This window comes from Plectropomus leopardus, chromosome 6 (assembly GCF_026936395.1).
Source record: "Plectropomus leopardus strain MGB_pleo_1.0 chromosome 6, ASM2693639v1, whole genome shotgun sequence".
Taxonomy (NCBI): domain Eukaryota; kingdom Metazoa; phylum Chordata; class Actinopteri; order Perciformes; family Serranidae; genus Plectropomus; species Plectropomus leopardus.
The window spans coordinates 1,535,226-1,556,823 of NC_142181.1; the positions used below are offsets into that span (position 1 = coordinate 1,535,226).

Here is a 21,598-nt window from a genome sequence, read left to right on the forward strand (position 1 = left end):
AACCCGTTCCAGCATGCGGACATGTCCAACAACCCATTTCAGCGTAGACATGTCCGACAGCCCGCTCCAGCTTGGAAATGTAGGTCAGCCGGCTCCAGCGCGGACTTGTCTGACAACCCATTCCATTGCGTGGACGTACAAATGCAACAGCATGTTCCAGCGCATGGATATGTCCAACAACCCACTCCAGTGGGGACATGTCCGACATATGTCTGTCTCACGCTCTCAGGACACTGAGGAAAATCTCACGCCAAAACACAGCGAGGGCAGAGGTGTTATTAGGGCAGATGTAATGTTTTGGGGGCCCGGGGCCACAAGCACATGAGTTCAAAGTTTTAATTCCTGAGTAAAATGATTAACAGCACAGAAGTTTGACAGAAGCTGAAGTCAGAGTCCTGCAGTCAGCAGAGGTCGGCCTATTATCAGCACAGTGTGCTTAAATTTACCTGAAGTTTGTTTAAAATGGAGCTTTTCATTTTTATATGATGCTGGAAAGTTTAATTAAAGTTTAACAAATATTAATAATTAGTTGAATACCCCTTTTATACCCTAATACCCCTAGTATTTAGTGTGTTTTCTCACCAGATTTGCTCGGGGATTGTCGCAAAAAAATAAACCAGATGCCAAAACTTTCACTGAATATCAGGAGCTTGTCATGGAGCTCTGAGAGAGGCCAGCGCTCCGGCCCAGCTGCACGGCGTCACACGACAACATGTCGGACAGAACTGGTGGCGTAGTGATTATACACCAGTGGACGGCACCGGGCGCGTCCACATGCAACGCGCACAGACAGCGTCACTTGAGGATGCAAGAGATCCGGATCCGCGTATGAAACACCGAAAGACAGTGTCAAATACTAAGGCAGAGTATCGGCTCTCACCTGAATCCCTCTCTCTCATAACTCAGTCGAGCACGAAACCTCGGGGTTATCCTGGACTCTGATTTAAATTTCCAGTCATCAAGTTAGTAACTTTATCTGCCTACTATCGTTAAAAAACCATTTCCTGAGTCAGAGGAATCATGTCAAAGGCTCACCCACGCCTTTATTTACAGTAGGTTAGATTACCGCAACGGTCTGCTCGCAGGCCTTTCAGAACAAGTGTTCGGCAACTTCAGCTTATTCAGAAAGCTGCTGAGAGTCCTGACAGAAATATGAGCACGTTACTCCAGTCCTAAAATCCTCACAGTGACTACCCGTCACTCAGAGAACTGATTCAAAATCTCGCTGCTTCTCTACAAATCAATCTGTGGCTCAGCGCCAAAATATATCTCTGACATGCTTTTGACATATGAACCTTCAGGGGCCCTCAGGACATCAGGGGCCCTCAGGACATCAGGGGCCCTCCGGACATCAGGGGCCCTCCGGACATCAGGGGCCGGCCTACTGGGCGTCCTAAGACTGAGAAACAAACGTGGAGAGGCAGCGTTTTGTTTCCGTGCAGCACAGACCTGGAAAAACCTCCCAGATGAGGTTCGACACGTCCGACTGACCACTTTTAAGTCAAAGCTAAAATCGTTTTTCACGCTGCCTCCTCCACCTGCTGATGACTGCCAACTTACTTTAAACTTGATTTTTAAATCATTTTAAATGATCTTTTTATCTTTGCACCTCTTGTCTGCACTTCTGTTTTTGTTTTTTAGTGATTATTATTATTATTTAATCATTTAATAATTGATTTACCTTGTATATCTTTTCTCTTTTATTGTACATCAGTGTCTTTTATGCTTTTAGATTTTATTACCCTGTGAAGCACTTTGAATTGCCGTGTTGTATGAAATGTGCTATACAAGTAAAGCTGCCTTGCCGTGCCTAACACAGATTTTAACAAATTTTGGATCAAAATTCGAAAGAAATATAACCAATATTTAATGTCGCGCGTTTCATGCCGACATTAAAAAGGCCTAAAATAATCAACTTAAACCTTTAAAAAAAATGGGAGTAAAAACAAATGTGTTGTATTTAAATTTTTGTTCCGTGCATGTGATTTAGACTTTTCCTGTGTTGAAACACATTACAGTGACTTTATCTGTGTGATCCTTTATGGGAAAACTGATTTAAAAAAAATAAAATAAAAAGAGGAGGAGGAGGAGGAGGAGGAGGAGGAGGAGGAAGAGGGAGCATTTGGAGAGGTGGAGACTGAGACTGAGATGGAAAAAAGGAGGCAAAATTTAACAGAAGAGAAGTCATAGCTGCCAAAGGAGGAGGAGGAGGAGGAGGAATTGTGGGGGAGGAGTGAGAAAGTGAAAACAGGAGGGCAAGAAAGAGGAGTGTGACAGAAGGGAGGCAGGAAGGAGGAAGGAGGACGAGAAGCTCCGCGGTGAGAGACGCAGACTCCCGCTCTCAGACACGTGGAAACCTCAGCAGCTCCTGCAGAGTCCTGAGGAGGGAAACTTTCTCCTTCTTCTTCTTTTTCTCCTTTTCTGTCACCGTTTTTTATAAAGTTTTTTTTTTTGCACACAAAGTTTGGGGATTTTTTTTCATCAGAGGATTAAGCTGGTGAACCAAAGAGACGCAGAAGAAAATCTTTCATTTCTTTAAATGGAATTTGTCGTTTTCAGATTGCAGTTTTTTTCGTGTATTTTTTCATGTAATCTGGTCTAATCTAATCTGGACCGTCTGACTGGAGGATTTACTTCAAACGAGTGTAAGTCAAGATGTGCATGTGGGTTTTTGACCCTTTTGGAGCCGTTCTTTAGCAATCTGCCCCCCAAAATGAACTTTTGGTATCAAAATGTGAAATGTGTCCTGACTGATGTGTGTTTTTCTGTTTTCCAGATGTTCAGCGTCAGACTGGAAGCTGGTGTCCTGCAGGAAAACAAGAAGCTGGTCTGGGATTCAGCCTCTTGTTGAATTACAGGAAGGTTTTGGGTTTTTTGGCTCAGTGGAAACTTCTAACATGGACTTTTTTTGTAACCAAATCTCCAAATCGGCTGGATATGAACTTTACGGATGAATTCAGAAAACCCGTGAGGCTTTTTTTTTATCCGCGAGGACGTCCTGAGCCACCAAAGGCCGCTGTGATGATGGTTTTGCCGCCCGTGCCATGCTGAGAGGGAGGTTTGCTGCCGGGAGTGTGTATGCGTGTTTTGTTTGTCTGCTCGGACTGACAGCGCAACCGGCCAAACTCCGCACGCAGGACATCTTCCCCAAGATCAACACCCTCAAGGCGAAAGTCCCTTTGTTGGTATGACTTTTGTTTCATATCAGAAAATATAAAATATCAGAAAATATAAAAGTTAAAATTCCATAACTTATCCCGCTCAGATTTATTAGACACCTTCAAAACTAAAAGATATTGCCCAAAAATTAGATACAAGAAAATTACAAGATTAAATTAAGAAAAAGCAGTAGAAAAAATGAAATGAAAGAAAAATAAACAAAGAAGTGTGTATTTAGATATTATTTTTTTAAAGATATATTTATTTTATTGTATCTATTTTCTGTAACATGATTTTAGATATAAAATTACTGTAATCATTAATATAGTTTTGGGGCCATTTTCCATATTTTTTAAAAATAACTTTATGATAATCCTACTTGTTTTTACCTGTTTGTACCAAAGGCTTTTTGACTCATTTTTAGGTAACTTTTTTGTCACATTTAAAAAAATAATTTTTCAATTTCTTACTAATTTTCTGCAATTTGTGCGACCAACCCATTTGTTCAGGTTTCAAAGTCAAACAGCATGTGAAAGACTTCCGAAAAACTAATGTCAAACCAGGTTTCAGAGTTTAAAGTCACAACCCAATCACCAGAGAAAATGTTGCCTTTGACCGTTTCTGCAAACTACATTTTCATTTGATTATGTAGCAGAAAAGCTGCGGTTAATCCCCGCTGGAGAAACAGTGACGGGTTGACACAACACCGTCACGCTTGGTGCATAGTGGGTGTATTTCCAAGAGTGATCTGTTGTTATCAGATTTTTTGCCTCTCGTGTGGAAACCTGTGATAAAGTTTCCCAAAACACCACCTGCAGATAAATCTCTATGACAGAACCAGTTTCCTTAGATCTGCAGGGTAACATTACTGCAGTATAAATCACAAACTCAGAACACACACACACATATATATATATATATATATATATATATATATATATATATATATATATATATATATATATATATATATATATATATATATATATATATATTGCAAATGCATTCCAAAGAAAACACGTAAATTGCCAATTTTTGGAAAAGTTGCTGTAAAAGCAAACATTTTCAGCTGCAAGGATCCCAAAAAAAGCCTTTGATGGTGATACATTCATTCACTTATTTTTGTCCTCAGGCCGGGCAGCAGGTTGAGTAAAGTAAAATAGACGTCCCTCTAACCAGCAACACTTTACAGCTCCTCTGGAGGCCAGATTAGATATATAATCAAGTCAGATTAGATATATAATCCCCTCTAGTGTGTTCTGGGTCTGCAAAGGCGCAAACTACCAGTTGTATGCACCTGGAAAACCTCTGACAGGATCAGATGCCTGAACCACTTTAGCAGCAGCAGCAGCAGCTTTACTCCGAGCTCCCTCGGGATGTCCGAGCTCCTCAGCTCATCTCTAACGCGGGGGTCACACTGAACGCCACAATATGTTAACTGTCACGCAACCGCTCTTCGGCAGTAAAACCAGGAGTTCATTTTTCCGTGCCGCTCAGCAGCGATTCTCCCTGCTCCTTTTTTTTTTTCACACGGCGAGCTCTTTCTCTGCTTGCTTGTGTGTCTCTGTCAGTGTGTTTCTGCTCACCTCTCTCCCTGTTTAGACACAACTGACAGGCATTATGGAGGCATTTGATGAATATTTTATCATTCTTCATGATCAGATCTTTAATATCATAGCTGATATATCCGCTATATCATTCATAATAAGAGTATTTAGTGTGTTTTCCCGGCAGACGCGCTGCGTCCACTGAGCGCTCAGCTCAGCTCACCCTGAATAAATTCACTCCGTCAGTGTTTTCGGTGTATGAGTGCGGCGTCGGATGAGAAAGCACTCAACAGAATCGGTGGCGTCGTTATTATACGCAGACAGACAGCCAGCTGGCTCTGGGTGCATCCACATGCAATGTACATGTGTGGTGTCACTTGAGAACGCCGCCAGACGGAGCGTGTCGCGTGCACTTGAAACATTGAAGGACAGTGTGAGGTAAAATAGTACGAGGGGGCCGGGAGGCGGAGGCTCCCACAAACAGCTGACTTTTGTGCAGAAGTCTAGAGTTCGCCTCCCGTGTGGATGTGATTATTTCTCTACGCCTCACTATCGTGATGGTCCACGCTGGTCGCAGAGTGCTGTTGTGTAAACATAACGACGTGCTGCTTCCTCCCACCGTGTGCAAATGTCGACTTCACCGTAACGGCATCCCGGAGCGTAAACAGCTGACGCAGGAGGATGCTTAAAACCAGTGTGAACACTGCAGTCGCACTCTGATGCGGATCACAATGGTCTCGATACCAGCGAACTCTGGTGCGGTCCGCTTGAGGTGTGAAAGCGCCCGACCTCGATCTGCTCCAACTATCTGGTGTAATCCACAAGTTTGAGCTAAAAAGGCTCCCGTAGTTCACTTGGCTTCACTTTTAAACCGTATCGTTTGTGGAGAGTGGTAAATGCAAACGATAACGAATGCAACGACCAGCACCAGGAACGACACGCGCAGTTGTTGCGGCTCCATTGTGCAGATTTATTTCTCTTTACTTCTCAGCACTTCTTTTTCGGGGCGTGGAAACATGACGCTCCGCCGGTGGCGCGGCCTTTGGACCAGAGTCAAAACAAAGGTGTATGACAGCGAGCTGCACAAAAATACACAATCTGGACAAAATGTATGCATGAACACACACGAAGACATGAAGTGTGGAAAAAGCACCAAATAGTCCCTGCGGGTCAGCTGTGTGTAAATGATGTTTATGTTTTTTTGTGCTGTTCCACTTATTGCTCTTTTGGGGACATTTTTATGTTTTTACGTTTACGTTTTAGTCCCAAATGAGCCCCGGAAACACTGGATTCAGCATCTGAAACTCCACACCTGCAGTTTGTGATAATCTGTTATAAATCTGAAGTCTGAAGTCCAACTCGAGATAACTAAAGATATTACTCAACCGTTTTAAGGTGAAGGGTCAAAAAAAGTTTGCATGAAAAAATTTACCGGAATACCTCTTTAAAAGTTTCCTTCAGCCACGTCACTACAGAAACATGTGATTACATAACAGTTGTATAACAAGAAGTCCGCGGGGCATCAAAGAATGAAACACGTTTACAGGTCGAGACCGAACACGACAGCGATGTCTTTCATGCTCCCGCACTGCGGCTGAAATGATGTTTTTACTGTTAGTTTTGAGTAAATCATGAAACTTTGGCCGACGTCATCGTCCGCATTCTGACATCCAGCTGTTTGATCATCCAGATGTTCACAATCACAACAGGATTTGGTGCAAATCTTGACTATTTTGTCTAAATTTATCAAAAATTTTCATGAGTTGTGTTCACTGTCTCGCAGCTACTCTGTTGTGCGTCTGCTGCTGAGCTGCAGGGATGCACAATTTAAGAAATCATTTAAACAATTTCAAAATACTCTGATTATAAGTAAGAGTTGTGCACTCAAAATGTTACTTTACTTAACTCTTTGAAGCCTGGATGAGCATCTCTTTACTTGTGCTGCATTGGGGTTTAAATTGGTTTGGTTTCTCTCAAAAGCATAAAAAAAACAATGAGCAACTTGACAAGAAATGTCTTGCAAATTGAAAGAAATAAATAGAAAATGCTCATCAAAATATCCACAGATCTTTATTTATAATTAGCATAATTATATATATTCAAATTTATTTAACTTTTTTTAATTTTGAAGTGGGGTTTCAGGTCATTTCTCCTCTTTTTATAATTTATTTATTTACTTTCCTGTTTTATTTTGTTTTTGCTAGTTTTAAAGTCATTTTCTCGTTTTTTTTGGGTTTTTTTTTTACAGATTTCTTTCTTATTTTGGGTCATTTCTTCATTAGTTGTTCATTGCTTTCTTCCAATGTTATTGAAAGAAATCAAGCCATTTTTTCAGGTTCCAAAGGGTTAAAGGTTGCTACTTTTAATGCACTTTTGTCCTCTGGATGAATTGTTGTTGTTTTTTTTTTCTTTTTTTAATTTTTTTTTCTTTTTCTCCTTATTTCTTCAGATATAAATCAGCAGTCGCGCTAATCCCTAACCCATACCGGTTTATTATTATGCAAAGTCCCTATTAAATTAAAGAAAAAAAGTAGAAAAGTTTAGCAAGAAATATACTTAAGTGCCAAAAGTAAAAGTATTCACACACACACACATACACACACACACACACACACACACACACACACACACGGTGCCACATTTGTAGGAAACATGCATGTGTGGGATGAGCAGCAGAGCTGAGTTTGTAGGTCACGCCCATGAAAAATTTGCCAAATCTTCTCTGCCAGTGCCAAACAGCTTTCCCGCTGTTGCTATTGACTCTTGTTTTGAGCTCCTGGCCCTCACAGCTGCCGACGATCAGCAGCCTGATCGTCGGCAGCTGTGAGCAGCTCTGCCACAGTGGTCAGTTGTTGTCTGCCGGAGCGACGGACACAACCACGCTGGCTGACTGATGCCGTCCCACAGCGGCGTGTGACCAGGCTGGTGCCCGCTCCTGTTTATTCAGTGAATAAATGGTTATATTGCCAATATATCTTGTTTCTTTAGACTTTAATCATCCAATCCTGTTTGGCATTGGCAGAGAAGATTTGGCAAATTTTTCATGGGAGCGACGCACATACTCAGCTCTGCTGCTCATCCCACACATGCATGTTCCCTACAAAGGTGGCGTCATTTAAAAGAGAAATAAACAGGCTTTCCATCAGTATAAGATATTGCCAAGAAGCATTGTTTCAACAAAGAAATAATCTACCAGACACAAATGTCTTTACTTATTTTGCTATATTTATTTATATATATATGTAGATAGATTTGACCTGAAAGCGTCACCAAAGTCACTCGGATTTATCCTCTGCCGGCCAATGACCGTCTGTACGACATTTCATCAAAATCCATCCAGAATATTTCAGGTCAAAGTGGTGGACGAACCAACGCGCTGCTAACAGGCTGAACTGTTCTTTTGACTTTTGACGTAAAAGTTTTCACAGCCTTTATTTTCTATCAGACGACGTCACGGTTACTTCCTGTGTTCCTAAACTAAACGCAGAGTGATACTTTACGAGATGATTATAAATGTTAGAAAAGTAAAATAGGGACGTGTTTTATCAGGTGGACGCTCAGCATTAACGTTTAACTCTGTGTTTTTCCTCAGGAGGGGTTGAACTGCACACTGTACACGCCCACCAGACAAGACTACCAGGTATGAGCTTCCTCATTATGTCTCCTCATTATATCGTTAAACGATAAAATCGATAAAATATTAGTCAAAGCTAAAACTGTGATATCGAAATTCAAGCTGACAGGAGAAACAAGAAGTGCATTCAGCCATGAAAATGTTTAGCACATGAATTGTTTTATGCAGCAAATTTGTTTTTGTTTTTGTTTTCTCTGCAGATTTTTGGACCCAAACGTTGGTGTTTTTTAGGGATCCATTGTTGTTTTTCCTGTTTGTTTTTCTGTTAAAGCACCAAAAACAGTGTTTTGGTGACCTGTGGGTCTTTTTCCAGCAGCTTTTCTACACCAAACTTTTATTTTTTTCTGTGGCTTTTAAGTCCCCACACGCAGGATTTTTTAGGACCTGTCACTCAAAATGATCAAATCCAATATATTTCAGTCATAGTGTGATATCCCTGTCATATAAATTAAACTAAACAAAATGAAGCCCCCTAAAATGTAGCCAAAACTCAACGTTGTTAAAGCATAAAGTTTCAGTGTTTCTCGTTCTTTGTGTAATGAGGGCGTGGTCGTCTCTGTCTCTCTTCCAGCAGAATTGTCCCGTGTCCACCCTGAGATGTTTTGCTGACGAAGTTAAAGTCCTCACTGAAGAGCTGGAGGCCATCGGTGTCCCCGGGATGAGGCGATTCCCGCTGATCACCAGCCTGAAGAAGCACGCGAGATGGTTAGAAAAGGTGAGGACGAGAGACGGCGACAGTCTGTGGGACAGGGAGACGCAGCTGTCTCTGCTTAGGGGACACTTTTACTAAATGACAGGGGGCCAGGGGCCAGTCACAGCAGCCACATACATGTTTCTATGATTTTAGGTCATTTCTAGGATTTTAGGACGTTTCTTCATTTTTTGGAAATTTCTGGGATTTTAGTTAATTTCTTGGACTGTAGGATGTTTGTTACCAACGGTTTTCGTAGTAGCCAAAAGCAACACCACAGACACGTAACGGTTTGAACAATGAATATTTAATGAGCCTGAAGTTGGAGAGGGAACAGGGGGAGGGGATCCTGGAGTCAGAGAGGCTGATGAGGCTGATGAGACTGATGAGGCCGATGAGGCCGATGAGACCGATGAGGCCGATGAGACCGATGAGGCTGATGAGACTGATGAGACTGATGAGGCCGATGAGACCGATGAGGCCGATGAGACCGATGAGGCTGATGAGACTGATGAGGCTGATGAGGCTGATGAGGCCGGTGAGGCCGATGAGGCTGATGAGGCTGGTGAGACTGATGAGACTGATGAGGCTGATGAGACTGATGAGGCTGGTGAGGCTGATGAGGCTGGTGAGGCTGATGAGGCTGGTGAGGCTGGTGAGGCTGATGAGGCTGGTGAGGCTGATGAGGCTGGTGAGACTAATGAGGCTGGTGAGGCTGGTGAGACTGGTGAGGCTGATGAGGCTGGTGAGACTGGTGAGACTAATGAGGCTGGTGAGGCTGATGAGGCTGGTGAGACTGGTGAGACTAATGAGGCTGGTGAGGCTGATGAGGCTGGTGAGACTAATGAGGCTGGTGAGACTAATGAGGCTGATGAGACTGATGAGGCTGATGAGGCTGGTGAGACTGATGAGACTGATGAGGCTGATGAGGCTGATGAGGCTGATGAGGCTGGTGAGGCTGATGAGGCTGGTGAGGCTGGTGAGGCTGATGAGGCTGGTGAGGCTGGTGAGGCTGGTGAGACTAATGAGGCTGATGAGACTGATGAGGCTGATGAGGCTGATGAGGCTGGTGAGGCTGATGAGGCTGGTGAGACTAATGAGGCTGATGAGGCTGGAGAGACTAATGAGGCTGATGAGGCTGGTGAGGCTGATGAGGCTGGTGAGACTAATGAGGCTGGTGAGACTGGTGAGGCTGATGAGGCTGATGAGACTGATGAGGCTGGTGAGGCTGATGAGGCTGATGAGGCTGGTGAGACTGGAGAGACTAATGAGGCTGGTGAGGCTGGTGAGGCTGATGAGGCTGGTGAGGCTGGTGAGGCTGGTGAGGCTGGTGAAGCTGATGTGGATGGTGAGGCTGATGAGGTCTAGGATTTTAGGACATATTTCAACTACGTCGAGGTTAGCTCAATGTACAAAAATAACGCTTAATTGTGTTTGAAAAGGATCAGTTACATTGTGATTTATGATGCAGTTCTAGTTTTGTTGTTTGTTGGTCTGCAGCTTGGTAGGTGTCTCGTTAAGGTGTCTCACCATCCCCTGACGACAAGGTCAGCTCAGAGACTGCGTCAGAGCTGCTTTTTATCAGAAACATTGATATGATTGAAGAAAATGTCCAAATGCAACGTGCATTAACATTATAACGAGGCTGTAATCTTACTCCAGGCTTTTTGTTTTCTCAGTCACTGTCAAATTCTCAGGAAAATGATCACATTTTTGGGAAACAAACTGAGGTAAATGAGCCAAGATGGACGAGAAAGAAAAAATTCAGAAATTCAGAAAAAATCTGATCATAGAAGTGCTCCACGGAAACACTGGCGAATGTGTTGAATCACGATTAATGGGACGCTGAAAGAGAACCAGATGAAACATTTTTTTTATCGCCAAATGAAAACCGTCTTTTTCCTCACTGACGTCGTGATGCAGCTGTTGGCTCGCTGCTACAGATGAGTTGAGGAGGGTTTAGTTCCTATTTTCCTGCATACTGCTACTGTCTGTGTGTGTGTGTGTGTGTGTGTGTGTGTGTGTGCTGCAGGAACTGCTGCATCCTCGTGCCTGCTGCAGAAAAAAAATAGAAGAACAGAATTTCCGCCATGCTGTTGTTTGCCTCCGTGCAACAGTCAAATTGCAAATAACAGTTTATATTTATTAGATAAGATAATAAGATAAAATAAGATAAGATAAGATAAGGTATGATAAGATAATAAGGTAAGGTAAGGTAACGCAAGATAAGATAAGGTATGATAAGATAATAAGATAAGGTCAGGTCACATAAGATAAGATGAGATAAGATAAGCTAATAAGGTAAGATAAGATAAGATAATAAGGTAAGATAAGATAAGATAATAAGGTAAGATAAGATAAGATAATAAGGTAAGGTAAGATAAGGGAAATTTGCATCGTTTTGCAGGATAAGCAGCAAGAACATTATAAAGAGTAAAAAATAGTCAGAAACAAAGTGCTGTACAACTAAACAGACAAGCTGCAAAACAGCACCACAGTACTATGATTGTACCGAAATAATACTGTAGTACTGCGATGTGTTGTGATTTGCTTATAGTTTGTTTCCTGTTTTATTCTGAAGGTCTGTGTTACCTCCTGCTTGTTTCAGTCTCGTCTCTCCCTGAGTTTCCCCGCTCACCTGTCCTGTGTTGGTCCCCCCGCTGCAGCTGCGTCTTGTTGTTGTGATTAGTCCTCTGTGTATAAAGACGTGTCTGTCCCTTTGTCTCTTAGTCTTTGCTGCCTGTGCTGAGCTTGTGTCCGTACGAACAGTTCTTCCCGGTGTTCATGCTGCTTTCCTCTCAGTATTGGTGTTTCCTGCTTTTGCTCTTTGAGTTACGTTCACCTTTCTTGTTTTCGATGTGTTTTAGCAGCTGCAGTAAAGCTCCTCGTTTTTAATCCACCTGAATTTCTACAGAAACAAGAACTGTGTTTGTCAACAGATCAATACTGAAAAATTTACCATTTTATATTTACTATATTTAATGTCCTAAAATCCAAGAAATGTCCTGAAATCCTGGAAACGTCTGGCTGCTGTAAGGGGCCCCTGAACAGAGCAGGTTGTGTATTCCTGCGTTAAGATCTGAGAGTTTTGGGGCCACTTTGACATTTCTGCTCCATCCTGAGGTCGCGTCGTGTCTTTCTGTGGCCGATAACACGTCTGTGTTTGTCTCTTAGACTCAGCAGAAGACGTCGGACTGTCTTCAGTGTGAGCTCCTGACCGAAAAAGAGCCGCAGCCGTTCCTCGGCGATCTCATATCCATAATTCAAATGGTGAACTCGTGACCCTGCTGATGGCTCCTCCACAGACTTTTCAGGACACTTCATAACCTCCTGTCCTCTTCATGAACTTTTCATATCACCCGAGCACAAATAAAATGTACCATGCATGACGTCAAAGCGTCTCAGCGGTATTTGATTCACATCTAGAGAGAAAAAAGCGTCTCGTTTTTGGTGGAAGCTTGTGATTAGTGCATTAATAAGTTTAACAAGTTAAATGCAGAAAACAGCATTTCTCTGTTTTTTTTGCAGTTTATGTGGGTAAAGAGAGAAAATTCAGAGTAGAAAAACATCTGTACATCACTTGTGATCCAAATCCAGATTTGGACGAACAGACGGAGGCCTGCATGAGATCGGAAAAATATACAGATGGTCAGGATTAGGAGAAGAAGAAACATGGAAAGCTTTAAAAAAAAACATCACATTCAGACGCAAAGTGAACACCGATCTGCCGGGTGGAAGTGCGAGGTTTGTCGCGTCATTTGAGAACGTGGCTGTAAACGGTCGCATGAAACGCTGAAGGACAGCTTCAGGAAATAACGCTGCCGCTCGCCGCGAGCGCTTACAGGGAATCCAGAGTTTGTGGATGCTTTTGTTTGTTTTGTTTTTTGTTTTCTTACCGCATCGCGGCGAGCAATGTTTGGTTCTAAAAACGTTCTGAGAATGGCACAATGCAACCAATGCAATGTTTAAGTAACGTTTTCAGCGGCAGGTTTTCTTTTAGTTCCCAGAACGTTTGTCTCAAAGTTAGAATAACATTCTCTGAAAATATCAAAAAATGTTAAAAAAAAATTTTTTTTTTCACATTTTTATTGTTAACAGTTGTTTAAAGGTAGGTTGCTGATTTCTTGCTCAGTTTTGGGTCGTTTCTAAGCCAATGTGCAAACACAAATCACACAAATGAGCAACAGCAGATAAACTGCAGAACGTCAGATTGATGAGCTCCAAAAGTTGGTATTTTAAACCAAAACATCAGTTTCTAACCATAACCAGCTGTTTCAGCCGAACCACACGCCAACCGCTGTATTGCTGAAAATTAACGTTTTTCTTTAATAACGTGAAAATGTAACATATCTGCGGTTTGCAGAAATCGGGCTGTGCAGACGAATTCCAGGTCTGTGATTTGTCTTCTTCAATCGTTGCATAAATTTCAACATCAGCGGGGACATTTGCTGGAACAGATTATATAAACTCTCAGCAGAGTTATAAATAAGCGCGAGGTCGATGGGCCTGTTTATGTTACATACAGAAGAGTTTCACTTTTCCGTAGCTTCACGCTGCATCTCAGAGTTCATGCAGCGCAGCTTCAGCTCTCTGAGCGCTGAACTCTTTATCCTCCAGCTGCTCGAGCCAAACAGCCAAACACCGGCTGTTTTCATGAAAACAGGAAGCTCGTTAACAGTTTGTTTAATGAGTTCATCTCATGAGGAACAGTAGAGCCAGCTCTCATTTATCTTTTCACCAGGAAAAAATCTGCCAAAGTGAATTTTTAGATAAAATGAACGGAGGGAAAATACCAGCATCAGAACCACTGATTTAGAAAATCATCGCCATGTTTCAGCTATTTTTAAAGTGTCAAACTTGAGTGTTTTGTAGCTTCAGTTTGTTGTTTTTCTAGCAGGAAGAGTGCCCCAAAAAAACAGGTAATTTTTTCCTTTTTAAACTTTAATTATTGTCTTTTGGAATACATAAAGTAAAGTAATATATTGCATTCACAACCAATCAGCTCTGACGAACATCTACATTGATACATGTACACAAATGTACAGTATATAAAACAGTATATAAGATATGCATAAAAAATAACTTTAAAGAATAGAAAATGATAATAATAATAAAAATGAAATGAAATAAAATAAAAGAGCTACTAAGCTCAAATCTGTGGTTCTTTTGCCTTATATCCTTGTTCGGGCTAAAGGACCAATTCTTCGCAGAAGATGTGATGTGGTTGAAATGATCGATAAAAAGTTGCCAAATTCTGTCAAATTTCCCGTCTTGTCTTTTCAGCGAGAATTTGATTTTCTCAAGCTCCAGATGTTTCATTTCATCTCTCATAAGATTTATGTGTGTTTATGTGTAATTAAGATCAGTGTTGGTGCCGGCAGACTGAAACACGCGACACGTTCCCGAGTCGTCACATGTTGCCGCTTTGCAGAGCGTGATATGCAGACTTCCGCGTCTGCATATCACGTCTGCAGTCTGCAGCGGACTTCCTCCTGCTGCATCGTGCCGAAGCAGCCAGTTTCTACCGAGAGGCACAAAACATCATTTGACCTAAAAAGATTTGTGAAAAATGGCTTTTTTCAAATCTTCTGAAATGTGTTTTTTGTCAAAACTGACATGTTTCAATTTGGGGTATTTTAGATCATCTTTAAACTAAGGGAATTTGAAATATGTGCATGTTTTTCTGAAGGTTTGTAAAAAGCGGAGTGGCTCTGAGTCTACAGTTGGCTGTGGATTTCGTGATAGTTTGGGCTGAAAATGGAGGTGATTTGGATAAAAATACCACAAATGTCCTCCAGTTGGCCTCCATGCAGCGTTTGCTGTTACAGTGAAACTATTAATGAAACGCAGCGTTAACGACCACAGCTGGATAATGTCTCTGACAGTGAAGCTGAGTCAAAGTGTCCACTGTCATCAGCTTCAGCTTCGTAAATAGAAGATTTTCTTGACATTAATTCATCTCAATCCAACTCAAACACACACAGAGAGTTTAAAGTGTTTTGCAGGGATCCAACGGCTGGACGCCACATGTTCCTCCAGCCCGATCCGCTCTCCTGCAGAGCTGCAAAAGCAGAAATCGCAACATTTCAGCAGTTATAGGATGTGTGGTGGAATTTAACAGGATCCGTATTGTCAGAAAATGTGACCCAAATATTTTTTTCTGGCTTCCTGTTTGTGACTTTCCGCTCCGAGCCCGCAGGATCCTGCTAAAGACAAATTTGTTTGATTCCTTGAAAAAAAAAAAATGGAAAAAGGCGATGAGCACCTAATGAGGAAACCACCCAAAAATGAACCAGAAATCAATAAAAAGTAGGCTACATGAGGATTATTTAAAAATGAGCACCCCCAACTGCTTAAATATAACTTTAAATTTATTTATTAATTTATTCATAGTCCGTAAGCACAGCGAAGCTTTCACAGTCACACTGAAACGGATCTGTAAGTTGAAAACGCACTCAATACAGCGTCCACTGAGACTGATACTGGATTTTTAGGAAGGCATTTTTAAAGTCTCCAAATGTCCACTCCGCTCTCATTCTCCACTAGTTTCTCCGCCGGTGTCTCCGCCGGTGTCTCCACCGGTGTCTCCGTCGGTGTCTGCTCCGCTCTCATTCTCCACTGGTGTCTCCGCCAGCGTCTCTGCCGGTATCTCCGCCAGTGTCTGCGACAGTGTCTCCACCGGTGTCTCCGCAGGTGTCTCCGCCGGTTCTCAGCCGGTGTCTGCCCCGCTCTCATTCTCCACTCGTGTCTCCGCCGGTGTCTCCGCCGGTGTGGCTGGAGGCGGCTTCTGACTAAAGCTGCACCCTCAGTTTTCTTTTGGCTGTTTTTGGGAACCTCGCAGTATTTGGGTCATTGTTGGACACCAGCCGTGGCATCCCCTTTGTTAGTTAGTGTCTATCTTTTATAGAAAAATGCATTTCCAGAGGGGTTAAAGAAAAAATTGCTGTGCCAATTGTTTCCAAAGAGTAGAGTCCATGAGTGAAGTTTGGATGTTTTTTTAAGCTTAACACCATCAGTCATCAGCGTGATCAGACTGTAACGCCCACTCAGTGAATAACATAAAGGAATGAAAAACAGATTCGAGCATGACTCTGTCCCGAGGCACGAAGCATGTGCGATCTTGTTACAAGCAGTAAATGATTTCATCTTGAACTTAAAAAACCTTTAAGGGCCAAACAGTTCCCGCCCACCTGGCTGCGACCTGCTAACACGTCATCAAACATCCAGCTTCACTGTGCAGGAGGACGCTGGGAAAACTCCTTTTTATTCCCCAGTTGACGTTTGTTTTGTGGCTCTGAATTTTATTGCTGGTGCACAAACGCCAGCAGGCCTCACGGACAAAAGAAGTGTGTCACTCTGAATGACCTCCAAGCTTTCCCGAAATATCTGCAATAAAAACGGGAATGTTTATGTCTTTAATTTGCAGTCATTATCAGCCCTCTAAGGCCGCAGTAAACTGATCTGATTTCTTTCAAGGACACGAGAAAAAGGCACTGAGCAACTTCACAAGTGATGACCCAAAAAAGCAGCAGTAAAAAAAATAAAAATACAGGAACATTTCCTGAAAATAAGCACATAAAGACGAAATAAAATACAAAGTAATGACCTAAAAAATCATGAAAGTTTGCACATAAAAAGTCAAAAAGAAAAAAAACAGGAAAAAAGAGAAGAAAAGTAGCAGGAAGATTTGTACATAAAAGGTTTTTTTTTTTTTAAAAAAAAAAAAAAAAAAAAAAAAGAAAAATAACGAAGTGCTGGCCTAAAAATATCAGCATGAAATTAGTAAAAAAAAAATACAGGAAAATTTCCTGAAAATGAGCACATAAAAAGTTTTAGTTAATGAGCAACTAATGAAGAAATTAACCCCTAAATTAGCAAGAAATCCGTAAAAAAAAAAAAAAATACAAAAAGGAAAGGAAAAAACTGCTTGAAGATATTTTCTGATTATCAGAAATATTGATAAATATATGATAATGTTAACTATAAATAAAGAAATTACCCCTAAATTAGCAAGAAATCAGTAAAAATTACTTGAAAATTAGCACAAAAAAATCAAACATAGAATTAATACTCGTTTAAAAACTGAAATGACCTGAAAAACTGCTTGAAAATAATTCTAATTATATAATTATGATAATTTTAAATAAAGTTATCTGGACAGCTCCATTTAGCATTTTTTAAATAATTTTCCAAATCTGCTAAATTCTTTCAGTTTGTAGGACATTTGTTGCGAAGTTGCTCATTGCCCCTTTTTTGTAAGAAACCAATGAGTTCGGGGTTAAAATGATAAATTTGTGTTTAAGGCGTCTGAACACATGATGAGACGGTTTTTTTCACTCTCACTGACCTAATTTAAGAAAAGCTACAAAAAAAGTTTATCAAATTTTAACTCCGGCCCTCCTGCTCAGACCACATCCACCCGAACCCGGACTTCATTTTGATCTCAAACACACAAAACTGCGTCCTCAGACAGATGTCCAAGTCCTGAGAACGTCTCTGGATGTCCCCCCTGTGTCTCTGCGACATTTTTCCACGGTGACTCACGCGCAGACCGACACACCGGCTCTTGATTATGAACCAACAAAGCTGCAACCTGCAATTTATCGAGAGCCAAAACAATAAAAACATAAAAATGTGACGCACATGTGGCGGAGCTGGCAGGTCACGTGTTTGACCGAAATAATCAGCGCAGGCAGCTGCTTGTTCTGATCATCAACGATAATAATGACAATAAGTTATCATCGAGCAACAAAGCCGTTAAACTGGGAAACTCCACCTTTGAACTCTTTTAAATAAAGACAAAACTAAAACACAAAGAAGATGAAGATGTCGGGATTTTTTAAAAATTTATTTATTTTTTTTATTTCTGCTTTATTTCTCATTTTAATAAATAAAATCAAACATCAGAATCAGAATCAAACTTTTCATAAAACGCATCAATCCTGCAGCACACGCGTGTAAATGACGGACACGGCTGCGTGACAGCGTGCACGTCCGCTCAGAGCAAACAGCAAAGGGTTAAAGTTTGTTTGAGCAAACTTTCTTTTTCGGGCCGAAGGTGAGAAGTTTGTTTAGCGGTTTTCGTGTCAGCAGCATGAGAAATGTTCAGCAGCGGGAGGCCACGTCCTCTGAGGCTGTCCCTCAGCCTGCAGCTGCAGCTCTGCAGCATCTTTTAACCCTTTCAAACCCGAATCGACGTCACCTTTCTTGTGCTGCGCTCAGACGCCTTTCACGAGCATTTAAGAGCTTTGACACACGAGCAAATCAGTTTGATTTCCTTTTTAAATCGTGGAAAAACAGCAGTAAGCAACGTGCAAACTTAAAAAAAAAAAAAAAAAACCAAAAAAAAAACCTGAAAGGTGCCAAAAAAAACTTAAGCGGAGAGAGAGAAATCAACCAAATAAAATAAAAATGTGCATAAAACTAAGGATTTTAATCAGAAACACACATAAACTTCAATTGTTTATTTGAGTTTTTTTTCGTCATTTTGAAAAATGGATCATCATTCTTATTATTTTTAAAATCTATTCATATTTTTAATGTGCTAATTTTCAGGAAATGTTCTTGTATCTTTAATTATTTTCATTTTTTAGGTCATAACTTATAAAGTTGCTAAATGTCTTTTTATTGTTTTTCAAAAAATTGGTGCTCAGGTTTCAATTAAAAAAGAAATTTGAAAGGTGATTAAAAAAACTTAACAAGAGGAGAGAAAATTAATAGAAAATCAACCCGAAAATTAATGATTCTAATTAGAAATGTATTTAAATAATTATTTATTTTAGCTTTTTCCAAGTCATTTTTAATAAAAAATCTTTTTATTTATTTATTTATTTTACTCTTCAAGTGCTCATATTTTAGGCATTTTTCTTTATTCTTAATTATTCAGGTCTCACTATACATTTTTATTCCTTGTGCAGCGTTTTTCACACATATCAGATTCCATGACTTTTCCAGGTCTGGAAAATGTGTCTGTGAAATTCCATGACTTTTCCAGGTTTGTCAATGAGTGTGGGAATCCTCGCTTTACCATGTTTTCATATTTTAATTCATAAATCTGTTCAGGTTAATTCATCAGTGACATTACCATGAACTATTTTTTATTTCTATTTAGTTAGATAATAATACAAAATAAATAAATGTGAGTCTAAAAGCAAAAAGAGAACAAAAAGAAATTAAATCAAAAGAAATAACATTAAATTAAAAGTCATACTTAAAGAGAAAAAAACCAAAACAAACTTCAAAATAAAATGTTTTAATAATCAACTGAAAAAACAACAAAGACAATAAAACTGTAAACTGAGTGCAACAATGTGATAAAACAGATTATTTTTTCATTATTTATTGATCTAAAACTTCATTTTCACAGTTTGTGTGTTTATCTTTTAGTCTATAAAACATCTGACACAAAAGAAAAATATCTTACAAAATAAAATATCTAAAAATATTCCAGAAAGGGGGCCACTTTTACAAAATGACAGGAGGCCAGGGGCCCCACACAGGGGCCACGTTCTTGTTCCTCTGGTTTTAGGGTTTTTTCCAAAACATTTCCAAGATTTTAGAACTTTTCCAGGATTTTGAATATTTTAGGAAATTTAGCAGGTTTCTCAGATTTTAGCACATTTCTAGAATTTGAAGACGTATTTGAGATTTTAGGATGTTTCTAAGATTTTAAGACTTTTTTTCATTTTGGGACATTTTTAGGGTTTCAAGGATGTTTAGAGGACTTAAGGTCGTTTTCAAGGTTTTAGGATATTTCTCAGATTTAAGGATGTTTACAGGATTTTAGGACATTTCTAGGATTTTAAGACATTTTAGGATTTTAGGACATTTCTCAGATCTTGCTGTGTAGGACATTTCAAGGGTTTCATGATGTTTTGAGGACTTTAGGCCGTTTAGGAGATTTTAGGATATTTCTAAGACTTAGGGATGCTTCTAGGATATTAGGACATTTCTAGGATTTCTGTGTGTCTCTATGATTTTAGGACCTTTATGGGAATTTAATTAATTAATTAATTAATTTTAATTTTGGAACTTTTCTCAGATTTCGGGACGTTTCTAGGATAACTTTATTTTGTTTTATGTCTCTGACACCTTACGGAGACTAAAAGTACAAAAACAATTCACAGTGTGAATCACTTTATTTTTATTGTGAATTAGAAAATGTTTAAGGGGCCACCCGGTTCCCTACTGGGGGCGAGATTTGGCCCGCGGGCCGTAGGTTGAGCATCACTGCAGTAGTTCATCATATTAATCTTTCAGTTTCCAAAATGTCCGAAGCAAAAGAAAACATCCTCAAATTGTCTCGTTTTGTCCCAAAATGTTCCGGTGACGTAAACAGGGAGCAGCTGCAGCAGAGGACGAGCCGAGTCTGCGATAATCGATCGATTAGATCAGCCGCTGATCGATTAATCGACGTGTTTCGGCTCCACATTCACCATAAATAAACTCCAGAATAAAAGCATCAGCTCTGAGAGGAAAACAATAATCAGAAATAATATCAGAATAATTCAGGTGTGTGTGTGTGTTTCATCAGCACACACTCCAGCGTCTCTGCGCATGCGCGGTGGGCCTCGTGGACCTCTTCCCCGGTCCCCCGGTGTACTGGTCTCGGTGCGGTCGATCGGTATGGATCAGCTCTCGGGCTTGTCCTTGTTGGGACCCATGAAGTCCACTCCGTCGATGGGGATGTCCTTGTCCTTGATGGCCGCGTGCACGCAGCGCTGGTACCGCCGGAAGCTCTCGGTGCACGGGTCTCCGCTCCGGTCCCCCTTCAGGAACTTCTCCGCGAACCAGCGGTTGAAGCACTGATCGTACTCCCGCTTCAGGTCGGTGCAGGCCTCCCCGACGCTGTTCATCTCCGCCGGTGTCCTCCCGGAGACAGACGCGGGGACAGAAACCAAAAATCTGGAGGTTTTTTTTTTACGAAAGACGAAGCAGCAGCTGCGTCAACACGGAAGCACTGCGGGACTCTCCTTGAACCGCGTCAGGTGATTGGCTGGCTGGCTTCAAAGCGACGTCGAACGTAATGGCGTCATCATGCGGCAGAGATATTAAATGAGAAAGAATAATCACTCTGAGTAATATCCGAGGATCACAGAGTTTTTGCACTTCTTGATGCTGAAAAATCACCCAAACATGATTATAAACACACAATGATAATTCATTTTCAAATTCAAATAGGCTCTGTTGACATGGCCATGTTGAAACAGTATTTCCAAAGCACATTTTGTAAGGTGGTATATATATGTACACTGATTATTAGGAGTTTATGATACTGATATTTGAAATTGATATGCATTCACAATAAAAATGAAAATCTTTCTTTTAATAAATTTTAGATTTTTTTCTTAGAATTTGGAATATAACAAACTCCTACACAAAACTTTGTTTAAACGCCTTTAGCAAATGTTTAATCAAAACTGAGACTTTTAACATCATAAACAGCGAGTTCCCAGAAACTTTAAATACAAATAAATAAATACACAGTAACATTTCTTCCAATGCTGACACTTTCTTTGCACTTCGATCACTGAAATAAAATGCTGATTTTGATTTTTTTTGCTGATT

General features: G+C 40.6%; 2 protein-coding genes across 4 annotated transcripts; one reads left to right on the forward strand and one right to left on the reverse strand.

Annotated features, from left to right (window-relative positions):
* The first annotated feature begins 1,342 nt into the window (after nt 1-1,342).
* On the forward strand, nt 1,343-12,427 carry il15l (interleukin 15, like). Of its 3 annotated transcripts, none has more exons than XM_088078461.1 (5): nt 1,343-1,471; nt 2,777-3,185; nt 8,299-8,346; nt 8,912-9,055; nt 12,206-12,427. In XM_088078461.1, exons 2-5 carry the CDS (start codon nt 3,045-3,047, stop codon nt 12,311-12,313), a joined length of 441 nt encoding a protein of 146 aa, XP_087934587.1. In that variant the 5' UTR covers nt 1,343-1,471; nt 2,777-3,044; the 3' UTR covers nt 12,314-12,427. The 3 variants fall into 3 exon arrangements, with proteins under 3 accessions (XP_087934587.1, XP_042342034.1, XP_042342035.1); XM_042486100.2 differs by lacking the exon at nt 1,343-1,471 and adding an exon at nt 2,254-2,645; XM_042486101.2 differs by lacking the exon at nt 1,343-1,471 and adding an exon at nt 2,255-2,645 and having other exon boundaries at nt 8,915-9,055.
* Nucleotides 12,428-20,150: 7,723 nt separating this feature from the next.
* On the reverse strand, nt 20,151-21,069 carry triap1 (TP53 regulated inhibitor of apoptosis 1). The gene has a single exon (XM_042480961.2). The coding sequence runs from the start codon at nt 20,884-20,886 to the stop codon at nt 20,662-20,664; it is 225 nt and encodes a 74-aa protein (XP_042336895.1). The 5' UTR covers nt 20,887-21,069; the 3' UTR covers nt 20,151-20,661.
* Between the last annotated feature and the right edge of the window lie 529 nt (nt 21,070-21,598).